General features: G+C 39.7%; 1 protein-coding gene across 18 annotated transcripts in view; it reads left to right on the top strand.

Annotated features, from left to right (window-relative positions):
- The window catches only part of Ank3 (ankyrin 3, node of Ranvier (ankyrin G)), a 329,054-nt gene that overhangs the window by 166,942 nt on the left and 140,880 nt on the right, over positions 1-21,232 (top strand). For all 18 annotated transcript variants that reach the window (XM_013514813.1, XM_013514811.1, XM_013514810.1 and 15 more), the window contains exons 10-17: positions 930-1,127; positions 3,356-3,454; positions 6,037-6,135; positions 7,393-7,491; positions 10,094-10,291; positions 12,312-12,410; positions 12,691-12,789; positions 18,500-18,697. In XM_013514813.1, the coding sequence (XP_013370267.1) occupies positions 930-1,127; positions 3,356-3,454; positions 6,037-6,135; positions 7,393-7,491; positions 10,094-10,291; positions 12,312-12,410; positions 12,691-12,789; positions 18,500-18,697 (1,089 nt within the window). The remainder of the gene's footprint in view (positions 1-929; positions 1,128-3,355; positions 3,455-6,036; positions 6,136-7,392; positions 7,492-10,093; positions 10,292-12,311; positions 12,411-12,690; positions 12,790-18,499; positions 18,698-21,232) is intronic.

Genomic DNA, 21,232 nt, shown 5'->3' with positions numbered 1-21,232 from the left:
TCTTTCTCTCTTTTCTTTTTTAGTGCTAGATATGGAACCCAGGGTCTTACACATTTTAAACATATGCTCTGCTTTTGAGCTATATTCTAACCGTTTATAACTTTTATTTGCCTTCTACTATATTTGTTCCTTCCCTAAGCTCTTTACACACATTTTCCACACATTCCTACTGCACATGATTAACTGTTTTTCAATGCGGTTCATTTAAATTAAGAGGGAAGCATCCTCTGAGTTGACCAAACCTTGCCTCTCCTCATCACAGACACATGGGGGCACCAAACTTACAGAAATGGCGAAGGTTTTCCCGTTTGCTTACTGTGAGAGGATATGACATGAAACACATTGTAGTCGTTTTTTTTTTTTTAATTGAACCAGTATAATTGAACCATTCAATGTCAATGTCAAGCATTACTAATCTACAAGGACAAAAAAGATACCAGTCCAATGCCCGTTCAATAAGAATACAGATTTTGACTGCTAATGCAATTCATATTACTTTCAAATCAGGAAAATAATTATCCTTGACAATTTGTAATTGATTGATACAAGTGGGAGGGCCCATCTTAAAAGTAATTGTGGATGCATTGCTGAAATCCTAGCTTCCCGGGAGGCTGAGGGAGGAGGATAACACATTAAGGCCAGTGCGGGCAATTTGGTGAAACCCTGTCATATCAAAACAAAAAGGACTGGGGCCATCGTATTAGGGTACTTGCCAAGCATGTACAAAGCCCTGGGTTCAATCCCCAGCACTACCAAAAAAGAAAAGAAAAAGCCGTAATGGTTCAAAAATAGTTTTTACCACCTTTTAAAACATAAGATATTTTCATGGAAAAAACTAGAATTAATCTGTTCGTATTTTCATTTTTTGTCTTTAGCACATTTTCATTTAAAAGGAGAAACAGTAAACTTGATTTCCATGTGTGTTGCAGAATGGACTGTCTCCGTTGCACATGGCCACACAAGGAGATCATTTAAACTGCGTCCAGCTTCTGCTCCAGCACAACGTGCCTGTGGATGACGTCACCAATGACTACCTGACGGCCCTGCATGTGGCCGCCCACTGCGGCCATTACAAAGTCGCCAAGGTCCTTCTGGACAAGAAGGCCAACCCCAACGCCAAAGCCCTGGTGAGTGGCTCTGCCAAAGCGTCCAGCCTAGACTGTCTCCCTGCCTATGTGCTGCCCCGTTTATGAAGGGATTGCTTTTACAGCGCTCAAAACGGAAGATGTTAGTTAAATAAAGCATACTTCTCGTCAGCACTTGCAAATGTCCTTCTTGGAAATCTACAAAATCTTCTATTTCTGATACTAATAAAACTGATGGAGCTATATTGTTAGCTCTTTAGGGTAACACTTTTTTATGTCTATAAAGTTTTTTATTACTTCATGTTTTCAGTACATGATGAATACATTCATTGTGGGGAGTTGATACGTGTGCATAGGGAAAATCCTAATCATTCTACTTCCCCTGCTTCCTCTCTCTCTAGATCACCTCCTTTCTGCAAAAGAACTACCTCCCAGTTTCCTGTTAATCTTGCTTTTATTTTGCTCTTTAAATTATTTATACTTTGGCTTTCTCATGTAAGAGAAACCATAGCGTCGTACTTGTGATTCTTTTATTTAAATAAAGGCCAAATAATATCAATTGTAAAAAGACCGAAGACATCAACCTCATGTTATTATAGGTAAAGTTGTGACTGTGTCAGTTAGGTATTTTCTTAGATCTAAAAATATAAAGCAAAATGATCGAAAAGTCCATTTATCTAGGAATTGTTACCTACCATGTTCTGTTACTCTTGTAAGTTAATGGAATATGATCAAAAATCCATTTATCTAGGAATTGTTATCTACTATGTTCTGTTACTCTTCTAAGTTAATGGAAAATTGCCTGTCATCTTCCTGTTTTTCTTTTTTAACCAATCAAAATGTTGGTCCAGTTTGAGTGTTAACTACTATGTAAAATGATTTCCTCTTTTAGCCCTCAGAATGGGCTATATTTTGGTTTTCTTGGAAAAATAGTGTTTGGGTTGTTTTTTTTAAAATAAATTGTCCCAACTTAGTAAGCTGTTTAAATTTAGTTCAGAATAAGCACCCATACTTTGGGGAAAAAATAAGCCACCCAGTTTTAGAGAAAAATTGTGAGTTTACTAGCAATTTTCAGGTAAAGGCTTTCATCCAATTAACCTTTTCAAGGTTTCTGCACTCCCCAGAACCCAAGACATCTCTATTCCAATTGTAATTCTAAAACATTCTAGGCAAGCAAGAGCCGTTGACCCTGCCTAGTATGTCAAATGTGTCTGAATTCTGAGAAGGGAGGAAAAGAAATTAGCAATCATGACTCATTTTTCCATACAAGAAAAAAAAACCTTAAAGCAGGGTGTGGGCTCACATTTTCCTGCAGCTCTGGAGATTTCACAACATGTGCAGCTTGTAGCCCGTCACCCTGGGGTGGACTATGGCCAGAGAAATGGTCTCAGGAACCTGCTTGGAAGTATCTGCAATGACTTTGACCTTAGCTTTTATGGTGAACCCTGGTAGTTTATAGTGCTCCATTAGTGGCTAAAGTATATGGCATCATCTCAGCTTGCTGCCAGGGCAGTTTGGGAGGTAATTTGTTAAAAAGCAGATTATATTAGATTAAATATTAAAACGAATGATCCAAATAATGTTGAATCATTCAAATTTCTGCTTCCTTGGATTAAACACCTACTTGAATCTTAAAGCTGGGCAAGAACTGACAGCATTTTACAACCAGTCTTACTGTTCTAAAATATAGCCTAGAAGTCAGAATAGTTATTGGTAAAATTTGGCTATGCAAATATTTGTTTAGGCACAACTATTTTTTTCTTGTTTTGTTTTGTTTTTTGTCTTTTTGAGATAAGGTCTTACTATGCAGTTCAGGCTAGCCTTGAATTCACTTTGTAGCCCAGGCTGGCCTTGAACTCGCAACGATCCTCCTGCCTCCACCTCCCGAGTGCTGGGATTACAGGTGTGTGCCACCATGCCCAGCAGGCACAGCAATTGTATTATATTTTTGAAGTGAGGTGGAAGAAGGATGATATTTAGTCCAAAATAAAACAAGGAAGTGCTTATCTTATGTGCCTTACCTACTTGGAGGTAGCAAAACATTCACTTCCTGTTCACAGCTGTAGTTTCAGGGAACACTGGGTTCCTGGGAGCAGGTAGACCACCTCTGCTCCCAGAAATGAATCACCATTCTGTCTAACTCCTCACAGTCCCTGAATATTTTGAAGTCTTTATAGCACATCATTTTAGCAGAAATATTTCACTGTACGCAGTAAAATCGGATTTCAGTAGAAAGTACTCAATCAAATAAGTGCGTTTGTCCCTTGCAGAATGGCTTTACCCCCCTGCATATTGCCTGCAAAAAGAACCGAATTAAAGTCATGGAACTCCTTCTGAAACATGGTGCATCCATCCAAGCTGTAACTGAGGTGAGCCAGGTGGGAGTTCTGGGGCTCCTGGGGTGCTGAGAGCAGAGCGGGAGTCCCAGCGCCTTCTCCGGCGACAAGCTGGTTTTCTTTGTGTGATGTTGCCACAGACCATGTTCTGAACTCACTGAAAGGGTGGCGAGGCCTTAGGAGACGTGGGAGGGTGGGTGCAGATGCATCACATGCCTAGAAATATAACCGAGGACACAGTCAAGGCAAGTGGCAGTGTCATAGAAAGCTTAACTTGCATGAAATGTTATGACTCAGTGCTTCTCTAATGGAGGCAAGTTTGTCCTTAACGGAGTATGGGGCAATTGCTGTAAGTATCTGCAGTTCTTAAATGGGCAGTACTACTGTTGTCCCTTGGTAGAGCCCAGGGGAGGCTCCTAACCACCTCACAAGGCACAGGATAGCCTCCTGCCACCAACAGTTTTCTGCCTCAAAATGTCAAATGTGCCCACATTGGGAAACCCTACATAATACAAATCGTGTGTTTTCATAAAGTGAGGATTGCTCTGTATGAAAGCTCAAAAAAATGAAATGCAGAGTTGCTGACATTAATAAAGTACTAGCTTTAGGTTTCTTACCTGTGAACCAGCTGAGAGACCTGACCCATCAGAAGCAGGGCTGGGCCTTCGGCACACGGGAGCAAGCCCGGTATCTACCCCTCCAGACTCATCCCACCTCTACCCCAGCTTCCATCCTCCCAGCACTGCAGTCTGAAGATCCCACCCACTGCCATTCCCTAGATGGAGCCCTCTTCCCGTAGTGCTTATGCTGTCAGGCTAACCTGGCAAACCCTTTAGCACCAGATCTGGGCTGCCTGCTCCTGCCATGCTCCCCTCGTTCTGAGATCTGAACTACAATGCTTCCTCTTGTGTATACTTTATCAAAGCACCTACCCAGCTGTCTTACTCACAACCCAGCTGTTCCCCCAGGAGCCCAGAAACACAGGCTTCTTGTGGGCAGGGGCATCTTCTTCACCTTCAGACCCCACAATGCCTGGCCCTTGCAAGGGTTTTTGTGGAAGCGGTGATGTTCCTTAAAAATTAGTCCAGTCTTGTCATTGTTATTTGACCTCAGGTTCTTAGCTATCAATGGAATATTTGCCATGATTTGTAACACATAATTCTGAAAGACTAAATGGTTAAAAAAACTAACAGACATTCGCTCTTTACCTAGACATATGGCTTCACTTGAAGCACCCTGTTATTTTAAGTAGAAAATAGTACAGTGCATGGGAATCCTTTTGAAAGATCAGAATAGACTGGGAGAAAGATCTGACTGATATTTGAATGGGTGTGCAGAGGTGCCGTCAGTGATGGAAGGTCCCACTGCCAGCCGTGTGTGCCCTGTGAGCAGCTCGGACCCGGCTCCCAGGACTCTCTCTGCCTATGGGAAAAGGAGCCAAACCATCACAAAGCTCCTTTCGTCACTTTGCTCGTGCCTTACTGTTTGAAGTGGGAGCAGCCACATTTACTGCTCTTTTGTCTTGTTCTTTCCTATTTTTTAGCAATATGTACAGGATTCGTTGCACATACTTCTGACATTTCTCAAATTTCTTTACAAATTAATTGACCCTTCTGTCCTTTTTAAAAATGGATAAGCTTTTTCTAACCCTATTAAAGTTTTTAACAGATTATGATGCACATATTTTAAGCTTAGTTAAATTCAGAAAAATTAAAAAGGAATTGTTTTGCATGAAAAACACAGGTAAGTTACACTCTTTCATAAGACGATTGATTTGAGGTTTTGATCCTCTTTTTTATTTATTCACTCTACTTTTCACTGAATAGTGTTTCAGGTGTGTGTGTGTGTACACGTGTATGTAGGATTTGAAGGAAATATAAAAATTAAAATCTAGCTGGGCATGGTGGTTCAGGCCTGTAATCCCATCTCTCGGGAGGCTGAGGCAGGAGGATTGCTGTGAGTCCGAGGCCAGCCTGGGCTGCATAAGAAAGTTCAAAGCCAGCCTGCACTATTGTCTCAAAAATAAATAAAGAAATAAATGATTGAAACTGTCAGTACAGTTTGCTCTTTTATTAGAGGAATGGCTTTGTGTAAAGTACCTTCCTCTTTCTTGTGTAATATTCTCAATACATGGAATTTTTTTTGAAAGCCCAACATTAGTATTTTAAAGTCAGTATTTTTTAGTAATATGTACATAATCACCCTGTAGTGCATACATATGCATGTACTCATATGGATAATGAAAATTTAGTAGCAAAGGAAGAAAACCTTATTTTGCTCTCATTTTTTCCTGAGGGCTATATCAGAAGTATGATGAAACACTTTCATAATCACAGAACTTGCCCTAGGGAAGGGATAATCGTGCATTGATACAGTTGCCTGTTGGAATCTGTGACATGTTATGAATGTCCTGATACCTTCTAATCTGATCTAATCTGACTGCTAAGCTGGGATGGATGGGTGGATGGTGGATGGATGGATGGACAGATGGATGTATGACTGCATAGACAGATAGATAAATGAATGGGTGGATGGAGGCCTTCAGGCAGGCATATAGACAAATAAACACTTTGAATGCTAAGCCAACAAACCAATACTTCCTTCCTTTCCCTTAGTCGGGCCTTACCCCAATCCATGTTGCTGCCTTCATGGGGCATGTAAATATCGTCTCACAGCTAATGCACCATGGAGCTTCACCAAACACCACCAATGTGGTAAGTACTCAGCTGTGAGTATCTGAGCAACTGCAAAGGTGGCTTTCATTTGCTTGTTTTTTAATATAGTTAAACTAACACTTAATTTGACTATTTGAGAAGATGGCATCTGAGAACATTTTTTGTCTCCTTTTCTTGGAAGGCACCATCCATTCACTGGCTAGGCGGCCACAAATTTTTAGGTCTTACGGATTGTGTTCATTAACGTTATCAGTACATTACTATTATACATTATATTTTTTAAAATGTAGTATTTATGGGTGTGGGGATTTTTCTGTAACAGAAGCAGTAGGACGTGTTCCAGGTTAAGGAGGTAGCTCAAGCACTGCATCATTTGTATTAATTAATTTCAAGTAACTTCGAAGTAATCTCTCCTAAATGTACTTCACTATGTTACAACAAAACCCTTGGAACTAACTCTCGGTATAAGATTATGCAGTGATGTTTTCCCACACTAAGCCTTGCTGTGAGAATCATGACACTCCCTTCAGTGTAGATACCAGGCAGTAACTTATCGCCCTAGATCTAGAAGTGGCATTTGACATTGTTTTACAGGATTTCAAATTTGACATCATCATATTAGGCAAAGAAAATGACCCATTGTGATAAAGTGTGGAGCAGGACGATGATCTGTTTAGGTAAAGCAGAGGACACAAAGAAGCTACTATAAATAAGGCCCATCTGGCCCTCAAGTATATTTTTTGATGCCCATGCAGAGTGTCATTTTTAATTAAGATTTAAGTCAGCATTTATGAGCTGGGAAATGTATGTACGCAGATACCAAGAGCGCCATTGCTTTTGGAAACAGAAATGTGTGGTGTGGTAGGGCTGGTGTCCTTCACAGGGGAACAGCAATCTGCAGGTGCAAGGTGGAAGTGTCCCCTCTGGGGCAGGGATGGGGCTCTCAGATGAAGCTCTGCCTGACTGCCCTGCCTCATTCATTTACTCTCTGCTTGACCCCTGTGCACATTCACCTTTCTATCCCTACTGAGGCTACACAGAAAGTCCTGGGCAATACTTTGGGTGCTGTTAGTGACAAGGCCCCCTAGGGTGACCCCAAAGTCCTTGCCATCATGACTTAGGTTCCTGGAAAATGCCATGTGCTCGCTTTCCTGTCTGTTCAATAAGGAAGTGCTTAAGGCAATTCTTCAGTTTTAAAGAAAAGTTTAAGAAAAGTTTATCATAAGCTTTCTGCCAAATGAAACATGCCATGTTCTTCAGAGCTGCAGTTAATTTACTTTGGCTCCTGTCCTGCAGAGAGGAGAGACAGCCCTGCACATGGCAGCTCGCTCAGGCCAGGCGGAAGTTGTGCGGTATCTGGTACAAGACGGCGCTCAGGTAGAAGCTAAAGCTAAGGTATGTGCAATATGTGAACCCTTTTCTACTGAGGGAGAAGTTGGGATTTTAACAAAATCTTTAAATATATATGTGCTATCTCTCAAGAACACTTTTTTTTAAGAAAGTGAATAACTTCCAAAAACAAAAATCTCTACTCAAGTAATAATGTAAAAAATGCATGGTATCCACATGTATCCAGTCAATTTAACAAAATTAAGTAGAATAATTACATGCCCCAAACTGTCCCTAATAGATTAGGATGTGTCCAGAGTTGTCCACACTTGATGGAGACTTATACAGTTTCTAGAGCACAACTTAAAAGCATAACTGAGCTCTTTTGGTTGAATTATATGTCAGCTGGTATAACCACAAAAGGGGGAAGGATTTATTTTTCTCTGTAAATTGGGAGACCATAATTCCTAAGACTCAGAGGAAAGAAGCTCTGGGATGTGCCCTTGCATGTAAGAAGAATGTCAGGGCTGGGTTTGGCTTTTTCATACCTGTCTGATGTTCAGCCTTTAGTAGAAGCCCCCAAACTTTCTACTCCAGGGGTCAGTACCTGGGCTGATTATCAAAATGGCAGTTCATGTCGAGAATCATAAGTACATAAAGATCTCAACCATTAATTGTAAACTTCAATATATGAATGTACACTTATTCCCATTTATTTGGACGGTTTCTAGTTTTAGGTTAACTAGAGAGAAAATAATGATATCTGTGAAGAAATTTGACTATAGGCTATTTCTAGACTTCCCCCTAGTATATTTGGCTACCTCTCCCATATCTAATTTATCCAAAACTGTTTTTAATCAGCTGCTATGAAGGCTCTTTAAAGCTTTTAATTTACTATTCCTAGTGAAGAAAAATCCTTTATTGTCCTTTTGTACTCATATTTTATGTATTAAAACATTGCTTAATTATATAATTATAGTGACTGAGACCACGTAAGACAAACTGGTAATTAGTACAAAGGTACTAGTGTAGGAACAAGCCAGGAAGTCTTTGTAAGCGTGAGATCCACAGGTGGGTACAAAGGCTGTGACAAGCCTCAAGTGTCCAGTGTAGACCATCTAGAAACTGAGGTCAGCAGGCTTCCTGTAAAGAGACTGATAGGAAATATTTTAAGCTTTGCAAAATATACTGTCCCTGTCGCAGCTACTCACTGTGCCATTGTAGTGTAAAAGCAATCATTGTGAAAGCTCTGTGTGCCAATAAAACTTTATTTATAGAAATATGTGGCAGCTGGATTTGGCCCCTACAGTATAGTCTGCGGACCCCTGATCTGGATTTGGTTAACCCTCTAAGTTGGTTCAATGGTCTAAGAGAGGCAATAATCTACTAAAGATTAAAAGAAACCTCGTATTAGTGAATACTATTAATTATGTATCAAACATCATATCTAGGCAGTGGTTGTACACACAAACTAAGGACGGAAATTATACTCACTCTTTCACTAAGGAGACAATACAGTATTATATAGGCTCAGAGCCCATCTCCTCAGGCAGACTGCCTGCGGTCGAGTCTTGGTCCACAGTTCAGCAGTTGTGTAACACCAGGCAAGGTAATAATGTCCTTGTGTCATGCTTGCCTTTCCAGAGACTCACATACTCATTGAGAATCATGATTGCCCCAACTCATAAGACTGTTTTAAGGATTAATGAATTAACATAGGTGGAGTACTTCAAACAAAGCCTAAGAATCAATCGGAGGTGTTTAGTAAATGTTTGATGGTTATGGCAGCAGCAGGAGAAGTAGCTGAGATTTTTCTCTGGCACCTGTCCTTTCCTGTTTCCAGTCCTCCCCTTCTTCCTCATGGCATCTCCTCTCACTCTGTTCATGCTTTTAGCTTGTTACACAGCCCTGCTGGCTGACTTTGACCTTCATCCCAAACAGTGTCTATGTTCGCCTCTATCTGTCCTACTTGAAGTATTTATCTAAACCTTATCACATTTCACTGGGGAGTTTCTACTTGGAGGGTCATCATAGGGCATCTCTGGGAAAATGAGGAAGTGGTGCCCTTCCGTTTGAGGATAAACACTAAGAGTATAGGGCTTTTAATTATAAGGTGGCCTAGCACTTAAGGCAGATGTATTTCCCAACACACAGAGTACCAGCCCCTATCAGCCCTATTGGCTGGAGTGCTGTCACTAGTAGACCTACAGAACCTCATGCCACCCGCCTTCTCGCTGCTATTAACTACGGGAAGACAGTACTAAGAAAATACTTCCTTCTTGATGAGTGCATAAGGCTGGTGGAGGTATGATATTCCTCCTAGGCATATGAATTTTACCAGGATCCCTCTCTCTCCCTACTGTAATAGGAATCAGGAGAGGTTAAAAACCGATACTCTATGACAGATGATAGTGGCGATGATTTAGAAATTGAACTGCCTTTCACAGTTTCATACTAATTAGATCACTCCAAGGGAATTTAAGGAGCTTAGCTCGGCTCTTCTCACATTTCTGAACCTTGTAAGAAGATAAATGAGATTCCTTTTAGCATTGAATCAAAGAGTTGAATGTGCCTCTGATATCAAGCAGCTAATGTCCCCTGAATTTTTCATTATGGCACCATCGTTTGTCTGAGCTCATCAGCTTTGCGTTTCTACCTCACCGTTTAGGATGACCAAACCCCACTCCACATTTCAGCCCGGTTGGGGAAGGCGGATATAGTACAACAGCTGTTGCAGCAGGGAGCATCTCCAAATGCAGCCACAACATCTGGATACACCCCACTTCACCTCTCAGCCCGAGAGGGGCATGAGGATGTAGCTGCATTCCTTTTGGATCATGGAGCATCTTTATCTATAACAACAAAGGTATGCAAACAAGTCTTGGAATCCTGCCATGTCCCACGAAATGCTTATAATTCCCTGCACATGACAGGTACAGAAGCCGCATGGATCCTGGGGTAGATGCTCACGTGGCCACAGGGTCCTGAGGAACAGGAGGGTAGTTCTTTGTATTTGAAAACACATTGGCAGGTTCCTTTTCCTGAGCCAAGAATATAAGCCATGCTGTCAAAGCACTGGGTGAAGCGCTTTTATTTCATGTTTATTTATTTATTTATTTATTTTGATGTCTTTTGAGACAAGGTGTCGCTAAGTAGTTCAGAAGGGCCTTGAACTCACAGTGATCCTCCTGCCTCAGGTACGCACCACTATGCCTGGCATTTTTGTTTTGTTTTGTTTTGATGCTTTTATAAAACTTTCCCATTAGGAAGTGGGATTTTTTTTTTCCCTTTATTTTTACTGTCCTTTTTGTTGTCATCATTGCTGTCTTGTCTGATTTATGGTTTGATTTTTTTTTAAAGATCAACTAATGTCTTAAAATATTAGCCAAGCACATAGTTGCTCTACATGTGCAAAATGCAAACTGTGGAGCTCATTTTTTTCTTGGGATACTACATAAATTTAGCCAATGTAACAGTGAAATGAACTGGCCTGTAGCCGATCTTAAAAAGATAGTCATTAGTGTTGCAGTCTCTAATTTGGGTGTGGACAAGAAGGATTAATGTGTAATCAATACAGAAGATAATTGCAAATACTTAGAAAACTGTATGAATAAATGATGACTATCTCAAACCTCATCTCTTGTTTGAGCACTTCAGTGGAGTTGAGATGCCAGTTCGTGGATCTCATTTAATAGGTGAAATAAAATAATGGGTGAAGGGGTTGAGGTTCCCCTGGCCACCCACCATGTCAGCTGTCCACTGGCTCTAATTTGCAATAGTCTCAGGTGTTATATACATTTATAGCCTCTCAACCCTGATGCGTGCTTGGGACCTTGCGTATTGGTACACACTGATTAGTTGGTGCCTAGCTCCTTATAGGAGCTGGAAATATGAAAGCAAAGCCACAAACTCTGAGCACCCAGTGCTTGAATGTGCCAGTGATTAGTTCATCCTTAGTGGCAAATGCAAGAGAATTGCTGACTCCTAAGTCCCGGAACATGCACATGGACGTTACATGTGTTTATGGCAAAATGGAAGAAACAGTACCCAGGCTAATAATGATGGGAGATGATGAGAGGTCCAAACTTGTGCTATATTTCCCCACACCCTCCAACCTGGATCTGTGACCTTATAGCCTATTTTTTCTGCAACGTAAAATCCCCAAATGGTCCTGGGATAATCCCCAGATCCAACTCCCCAACTACATCCTGGTTAGACACCTGATTAGTTTAGAATTAGTGGAATGTTGTAGCTCAGTCAGTGGAAGGAGAAAGATTCTCTCCCTCTAGATGTATTCTCCTTATCTCTACTAACAAGGGGACTCCTTAACTGTTATCTGCTAATCTTGGTCCTTAAATGTACATTTAACTGATCTTCATTATTAGAACAGTATGTCATTTCCAGAAAAGCAGAACCCTTTGTCATTTCTTTTTTTTATTTTAAAGGAGAAAAAACAATAACAAAATAACAACAATGAAGACAAAAAACAAAACAATACAAAACAATACAGGATTTCAAAACAAAATGATAGGAATTTACAGTGGTTGTTATATTACTTATTGTTATCTGCAACGAAGTTGTTCAGGTTACCAGATGTAAGAATGCAAGATTGTTCAAACAAAGACAAAAACAAGTTATAAAAAAAAACATTAGATCAAACAAGATGGTAGGAATTCACCAATGGTTGTTACATTGCATATTGTTGTCTTCAAATTAGTTGTTCAGATTATCAGATATAAGCATGCAAAATTGGTCAAGAGAAAAGAAAAAAAGATTTAAGCATTAACTGTTCCTTTCAATAAACCAATAGACATCAGCAGTACACTTATCCCAGCTATTCCTTTGTCATTTCTATTGTGCCTTACTTTTTATGTTTTCTATTGCAGAAAGGATTTACTCCTCTTCATGTGGCAGCAAAATATGGGAAGCTTGAAGTAGCCAATCTCCTGCTACAGAAAAGTGCATCTCCAGATGCTGCTGGGAAGGTAGGAGGTCATCGGCCACCCTGCAACTGGCCACCTTGTCATAACAAAACAAGCACCTGCTAATATTCCCCAGCTCCGGTCCCAATGATAACTAAGCCCTACTTCAGCCCATGAGGAAGAAGAACACGTGGAAAAGAGCAGATGAATGCTTAGTGCACGTGTTGTGGCACTGGGATATAAACCATGCTTTATGTTGTATCTAATCTAATCCCATTTCCTAAGTCCAGGCCCTTCATCCTAAGGCACTTTTGACAGTCACTGTTGTTTCTGCACGTTTCAGAGCGGCCTAACTCCACTGCATGTAGCTGCACATTACGATAATCAGAAAGTGGCCCTTCTGCTTTTGGACCAAGGAGCCTCACCTCACGCAGCTGCAAAGGTACCTCCAGTTCCCAGCACAAGGAGACTGGTGGGCAATGTCTATCAGTCTCTGTTTGAAATCTGCTTTTGCTTCACCTGCAGTGCCCTCCTCATCCAGATGCCATTAAAAATCACAGAAATAGAGCACCTAGGAAAGCTGGGCCTTCAGCTCTTTAGCCAGCTAATGTGGTAGATGCTCAATAAATATTTACTGGTCAATTGATTTCTCTTGAAAATCCAGGATATCCGGGAGCCTGAAGAAGAAAAGAAGTTGGAATACTCTTTAGCCAGATAAACATATAGGCACAGCCAAACGGAGCAACAAAGTTCTGTTCTGTCAAAATGATAAAGACGTGTTACATTTTCCCCAGGACATAAAACATTGCCTCTGAGTTGTTTGGGTTTTGTGAAATTGGTTGGAAAGCTTTCATATTATTGCTAATGGGAAATCTTTATTCTTAGGGTAGTTTTGACCAGGAAAGGAGGTAGATTTTTGAGAAAAAGGATAAAGAATATAGAGTATACAGCTGTTTTATTATTCTGACTGCAGAGGTAGGTGACAAAACAGAGTTTAGATAGAGTTGGGTTAAAATAATTTGGTAGGTATAGTTTAATAATTTGCTATTGTTAAGCAGGTGACTTAACAATACAGCCCAAAGGACTATAATGATATCTAATTCTTTTTGTACATCCTATTGGTTGAAAGACCCTCTAGCATCCCTAATGCTTTTTACCTCTTTGTTTCACTTTCCATTTGGAGGCAACTTCAATATTCTCCTGTAGAACTAATATTTAGATCAAGTCAACTGAACACACAGGTTAATAAACCTGGCCTGTTGTACCTCACTTTAGATACTTTGAGAAGATTCTCAGCATCTTTTCCATTTAGAGAGAATGTTGTCTTTGATAGGTATTTCTCCTCAGAACTTCTTTCCTACACTTTTAAATCATTTCCTGGCCCAGCCTCCCCAGAACTGTACCCAATGAAACTAGTTCAAAATCAAACTAGTAAATCAGCTTTTCATCTATATGTGAGTTCCCTCCATAATTTCTGACCTTGGTAAACATTTTTTCTATCATGAAGAATGTTTGTCAAGCCATGCCTGGATTTAATAAAACTTTATTTTTAAAAGAAAATTTAAAATCTCAAAGTGTGAGCACAGCCGAGTGTCCACCAAAATATGAGTGAATAAAGAAGATATGGAGTCTGTGTATTTACATGCACACAAACACACACAAGGGAACATTACTGAGCCATAAAAAGGAAGGAAATTCTGATACATGCTACTACATGAGTGAACATTAAAGACAGTATGTTAATGGAAATAAGCCGCTCACGAAAGAACAATCATTGTGTCCTTCTATTCAAGAGGCACATGGAACAGTCACATTCAGAAACAGGGGCTAAGAGTGGTTGTCAAGGAAAGAGTAGGCAAGAATTGGGAATTAGTGTTTAATGGAATTAAGGTTTCACTTTAGAAAGACAGACAAGTTCCGAGATGGATGGTGGCAGTCATTTGAGAACAATATGAATGCACTGAATTCCACTGACCTGTACACTGAGCTTTCAGGGGGAAGTTTTGTTATGTGTATTTTATCATAACTTTCTTTTTTTCAGTGCTGGGATCAAACCCAGGGCCATGAGTATTCTAGGCCAGTGCTCTATCCCTGAGCCACATCCCCAGCCCTACCATAGTTTTTAAAGAAGAAAACCTACAATAGCATTTGATAGCTGTGTTTTTCATTTTAGTGTGTTTTAAAATCCCTGTGCATTTAGGTTCCTTTTCTCATAAGTAACCTGAGGGTCTTGGTAAGCAACCAAGTCAATGTTACTTCCCCGGGAGTAATAACTTTGGCACAACTCTACCAAGTAGTTAACTGACATACTATAAAATAACACATGCGACGAAAGTGAGTTTCACCCATCTCCCCATACACCAATAACTCTTAAACAGGTCAGTGGCCAACTGCTATCTTCGTAATTGATTTCTAGCTATTTGTCAAAAACACATTTAGTATTCATGGTTTCGTATCTGCAAAACATCTTTGACAAATAGTTAAAAAAGCAGTACTTTAAATAACTCCCTATAACATCCCACCAGCCTTAGGCATATCCTCTACAGTCACCTGAACACAGGCTTTTCTAACGGGTCATTGATTCCCTTTGCCATAGCACAGTTGCCTGCTCACTGCCATCTCTGGCACATGTTCGGTCATCTCCATCTTCTGGGGCAGGGGTACGAGTCAGGGGCTTTTTCTGCACTTTCATCCCGCATAAAGCCAGTTATATCAGTTAAGGACGGATTTGTTGGCTAGGAAAAACAAAAAAACCTTGCTTAAGTGGTTTAAACTAATAAGGCTTCATTTTTCTTATGTCATAAACAGTCGGGGATAGGCTAAGCAATTGTGGGTGTTGGTTCAGTATTTCTGGCACGTTGAAGAAAACTGTTTTCTGGCTTTGCTCTGTTTGTTTTGCGTTGGTGTTAGTGGTAGCTGGAGCTCTGGCTGGGTTGTCAGGTCCCCCCTTCAAGTAGCAGGCAGAAGGAAAGTCAGCACAACAGGGCTTTCCCAGATTCTCCACCCACCACTTTTCCTTACATATCATTGGTCACTTCTGTCGGCAAGGGAAGCTGGGAAATGTAGTTTTTCAGCTATGAACAATGCTAGTGGTTCTTTTACAGCACAAGCCAGTAAGGAGAGTGCTTACAGAGGCGACAGTCTCCCTCCTTTGCTAACCAGAGGCTCAGGCATTCCAGAATCCTGAAAGTGCTGAGGGACAGTGCTGAGGGACAAAGCCTCAGTACATGGGTGCAACAGCAGCAACTTCAAAGTTAACTCTTCCTTAGATCTTATCCCTTATGCCTTTTTTGCTGAAGTATGTGATGCCTTCTTACCATTTTTTAAGATTGGCAATAGGTTTTCTTACACTGTCCTAGAAGCGTTACATATTTTAGATAAGTGGGATGCACACACACACACACACACACACACACACACACATACACAAAGAGGCGCTGCTGTAATCCACTTTAGCCAGATGTATTTCCTGAGGCAGAACACTGCTGGAAAGAGGATTGGCCAAAATCCAGGGAGAACCTGAGCACTAATTATGGGAAAAATAGTGAACCTTTACTTACTATTTGTCAGATTTTTCTTTCATAAGATGTGAAACATGTTTGTTGATATAGATCAGTGTGTTTTTGAAATGTATTAAGAAAAATACAAAGTGATATGACAACTGTATGTCACTTTTGATGATTTAAAACTTTTTGGTCTGACTTTCATGGTGAGATGCAGAAGCATCCTTGGCAAGCATTTTGCCTTCTACATCAAAGGGGTAAAAGGGAGATTAAGATTATTCCACAGTTGAATCTCTTCCTATTTTATTCTTCTAATTATGCATCTCTTTTCTCTGAGAAAAAACTTTCTGAGAAAAACTTTGTGGGTTTCTAGATAAATTATTTGTTTATTACTTGAAAGTATTTAAATCTTTCCAAGATTAACTTTTCATCCTAAAATAATACCATGAGTCATTTTTCCTTTACTTTATACTTTGTATATCAGGTAAGAAGCTCAAGGCAAATCCCTAAGCAATGAAAAGTAACTTGTCTGGAATTGATGTACATTACAGAGATGTACATTACAGAGATACTACAGCTTCTCTTGATAAGTGTTCTTAAGACCTAGGATTTTGGGGTGCAGTTAGAAGTAATCAAAAAGGTTATCATGTCTGAGAAGATATTGAGCTGCTTTGCATTGGTTAGGAATTGACTTGCTTGAAAGTTGTCAGTAGTAAAAGCAAAAAGAGGTAAGATGAATGATAAGAAGCTAAATTCTGACCTTACCTTTCCTTTACCATCCTAGTTAGTTTTAGACATATTGACTGATCCTGTTTCCTGTTCTCATGCTGCTTTGTGAGCGTGCTCTTTTATGGGACAGGTTGGAGTGGTGAACCAGTACCCCTTGTCATTCACGGTAACACTGGGCTCAGTCCAAGGCTCTGCCTTGGGATCTGAAGATGTTGCTCTCTAAAGGGTGTGTCAAGCATTTGGTCAGAGGGCCAAATGCTTTCCAGGGCAGCTGGGATTTCCAGATGGCAATAGGTCAAAGCTAAAAATAGAGATACAAAATCATCTTCTCTGGCTCATCCAGTTTGGCAGAGGCTGGTTTCAAAAAAATACAAGGGTGATATTCCCACTTCTCACTTCTGTTGTAGATGTGAGGTTCACGTCCATATACAAGGGTTATCTTGTATTTCTCGTAAGTGACTGAGCCAAGGCAAAGTTCCTCAGAGCTTTCTTAGGTGAGCAGACACTGATGGCGCCTGAGACACAGCTAATTAACAGTTTATCAAAGGAATTTTGGTGGTCTCCATGCATCAGGGGTCAGCTAAGAGAGAGAATGTTCTGGAAGCTTTAGCATACTTGAGTCACATTCTGAAAATTTCTTTTCTTCATTTAATTGATATGTGCTGATTATTCTGAGGCATTAGAGAGACATAAAAGACAAATATGACCCACTATGCACTCAACAAATTTACATTTTCATAGAAGACAGATATATAAACAAAAGAGTGTCAATAAATGTCCACAGTACCTGACTGGAGTCCATCAGGTTGAGAGCTGGGTGTTGGGGCCTGGAAGACTGGGAAAGGTAAACTTCAAGGAGGGTGTGGCCATGGAGCTGAGTTCTGATTGTTATATACTGGTTTCCTCAGCATGTTAGAGAAATGCTCTCTTGGCAGAGTCAGGCAAGGCAAAAAGATGATGCTATGTTCTGTTTGGGGATGCGCAGCTGACTAATCTAGCTGAGGCATCACACAGAAACTGAATTTCAGTGGAAGCGGGAATCACATGGGCAGTGAGTAGATTATACCACCTTGACTACCATGAACACAAAAGGTTGCAACTTATTAACAGTATATGGTGTCATAGTCTATTTTCTGCTGTATACCAAGGCCTTTGAGACTGGGCAATGCAAAAGGAACAGAGATTTCCTACAGTTCTTGAGGCTGGGGAGGCCATGGCTGAAGTACCCACACTTAACAAGGACCATCTTGTACTGTCACGTCATGGCAGAAGATGGAAGGCCAAGAGGGCATGAGAGGAAAAGGAGAGAACAAATTCATCCCTTTATCAAAGACCCTTTTCCAGGATAACTAACCCAGGCCTCAGATAACAGCATTAGTTCATCCATAAAGACAGAGTCCCAGTGACCTATCACTTTGTAAAGGTACCAGCTCTCAACACAGTTGCATAGAGATTGAGTTTTTAACACGAGGACTCTAGGAGACACGTTCAAAACATAGCAGAGGGCTATGGGAGGGACTTTTAAAATGAAATTTTGGATGGCTCTGAACATGCCTTGGGGTACCATATCATTGGTGTTTCTCAGGAAGGGTTTTCTTAGCCTAAATTTCAATGAGACATGCCATTATTGAGCACCTACTAACATGAGTCCTTGCAGAAGGAAAATCTGTATTCTTTTTGGAGAACTGATAGTACTCTGGCTATATTATATTACACTGCATCTTAAATTGTTTCCAAGCCTAGAAATGAAGAAGGGCACTATATTAATGAAACCACTTGATCTGACAGTGTTTTTCGTTTAGTCCTGATTTTTCAAGTAGTCAAAGAAAGCCCTAGAAAGAGAAGTATACTATCTGAAAATGCATTGTGCACCCTTATATCTCATTACTGGGCCTGTGACCAAGTGATTCATGTTGACAGAATGGTTATACACCACTGCACATTGCTGCCAAAAAGAACCAGATGGACATAGCAACGACTCTGCTGGAATATGGTGCTGATGCCAACGCAGTTACCCGGCAAGGAATTGCTTCCGTCCATCTCGCAGCACAGGAAGGGCACGTGGACATGGTGTCGCTGCTCCTCAGCAGAAATGCGAACGTGAACCTGAGCAATAAGGTAACTTTTCCCCTACTCTACAGAAAATTCTTCACCACAAAACTTCACCTTTCAGAAAAGTCTTAAAACATAAAGAATTCAGCATCGCATAGACTGTGTAAAGTATAATATTACGCCGAGATGTTTGTACTAAAGTCTTATTTATCATGGCAAAAACTTGGGAACAGTCATAATAATAGTAGAATGGTAATAATTCAAAGAAGTATATACAAGCTATGATTGAAATATATGGTGGATGATTAAATTTAAAAATATAATAGATGTATGAAAAATAATTAAATTTTAAAATATATTACAATAAAAGACACATTGTCACTAATCTCCCTTAAAATACTCCCTCTTATTTTGAATGCACTTATCCCATTGTTCTTGCCACTTTCGGAAGCAATTCTGGAAGTGCTCTTTCAAGAGTGTCTTTACTTGTACTGTCATGGATACCTAGAGGTCCTGAATGGGTTCAAAACATTTACTTTTCATTGTCAATTTGACTTTGTGAAAGACACGGAAGTCATACCGTGCCAGGTGCAATAAATAAGGTAAGTGGGGCCATGTCACAATGTTTTTATGAACCATCTGTTGGATGGCCTGCAGCAGCAGCATTCACAGTATTTTTTTTAAAATCACATCTCATATAGACACCAAAACAGTTTCCAGAGCTGCCTCAGAAAGGGACCAGAATGACAGATGATGGGATAAGTGTTTTTGAAGTGTATTTGGCAGGGGGTTGTTTTGCATGGGACTAATGGCAAAGGGTCCTTTATGATCACACATCTCTGTATTTATACAGCCATAAAACTGACGTGCCTGAAGTTTTGGTTGTGACTTGAAGTTTTGTTCTATTAATTCTATAAGTAACGTGGTTACTTCATCAGAATATAGCAACAAGAAGTTGCAAATTGCAGCCTGTTGCTTTATTCCACAAATAATTTTTGGGCTCCTATTCCTTGCCTGTCCCAGTTTCAAGTTTTAAGTTACAAAAAATAATTGGAAACTTTACTGACCTCGGATAGTTCATTTTAATAGTAGAAACGTAGAGTAGCTGTTTTAGTGACTAGATAGGAAAAGCTGTTGATTTACAGGTATAATCTTTGTATGTAAGTGTGGGCACCATTCCTTAAGCTTTCCGAATACCCCGACCTCCTCTGTGATATCTCCATTCTTAGTGAAAAAAGGACTAGCATTTTATCACAGTGCAACCTGAGCTCACAAGAGAGTGGGAACATGTTAATAACATTACTACCTCTCATTGCGTATATTAAAGAATTTAGATTTGTTGAAATGCTTAAGATGTACCCTAAACATAGGACAGTGTTTCTAAGTTGTCCATACTAGGAAACACTGAAAAAGACTCCCCCCCAAATCTTTGATAGACCACATTCTGTAGCATTTAGCTTCTGTCCTACCTGTTTGGTGATGACATTGCCATTTTAAGTAGAAAAAAAGTAGTTGTTTGAATTTTTGAATTTTTACAATTTTGGAAGGTTACTCTGTGCTAACCTGAATTTTTCCGACGTTATAATTTAACGTATTCTTCTAGATGCTGTCCCAACTGATAAATGACCTGAGAAATCTTTTTTTCAGGTACTAAATCTTTAGTATCTTGAAAATAATATAGGGGGCTGGGGATATAGCCCAGCAGCACAGCACCTGCCTGGCAAGCGTGAGGACGTGAGTTCAATTCCTGGTACAAGAAAAAATTGAATATAATGTTAAGTGAAACAAGTCAGACACACAAACCGAACTATCACGTGGTTTCTCTTGTATAAACAACACACACACATGTGCAAATGCACGCACACAAATAAAGAGCAAAGTAGAAGAGAGATAAATAGGAAGTAAAACGAAGTTGAAATATTTTCCTTATATACCTATTCCACTGTTTCAAAAATAGTTTAATACCTGTGCTAATATGTTTCATTTATACTACTAGTTCATCTTAGTTCACTGAAAAGAAAGTTTTGTGTTACCTGTTTGTTTCTTCTTCATAAGAATCTTTTGCGTCTAAGGCTTGTACTCTGAATAATTACTTTGAAAATAAAAATATATACTGTATTGGCTATTGTTATTCTCTTATTTTATTATAAAATTTTGTTTTATTTTTTCATAAAATTCAAAAAAGAAATCCTTTTTCATTGGATTGTTGAGTTCATGCATTCATACACAGTATATTTTCTAACATAGTGATTTGATTATATCATAAACTTTCTTTTTGAAACACTCCTTTTAGGAACACATGTCTCAGCATAATGGGAATCTCAAATCAATTTTAAATAATAAGGATTGGTTTGAGCTTTTGAATTCCTAAGATTCACACCAATTTTTGAGTAGCCTTATAATATCTATGAAATTCAATTTCTTTCAGTGATAAAATGTACATTTCCTTTCTCAAATTGAAGCACATTCTGTTATCTGCTATAGTATATTTCCTTTTGTGAGCCCAGAATATTGTATTTTATTAATTCTGCTGGAGATGATATAGTACCTTAACAATTGGTGTAAAAGTGGCCATTTGTTATGGTTGATACATTGTGTCAA

The sequence above is a fragment of the Chinchilla lanigera genome, unplaced genomic scaffold (assembly GCF_000276665.1).
Source record: "Chinchilla lanigera isolate Chin_1 unplaced genomic scaffold, ChiLan1.0 scaffold00024, whole genome shotgun sequence".
Classification (NCBI taxonomy): Eukaryota; Metazoa; Chordata; class Mammalia; order Rodentia; family Chinchillidae; genus Chinchilla; species Chinchilla lanigera.
This window is presented reverse-complemented; position numbering and strand designations above follow the sequence as displayed.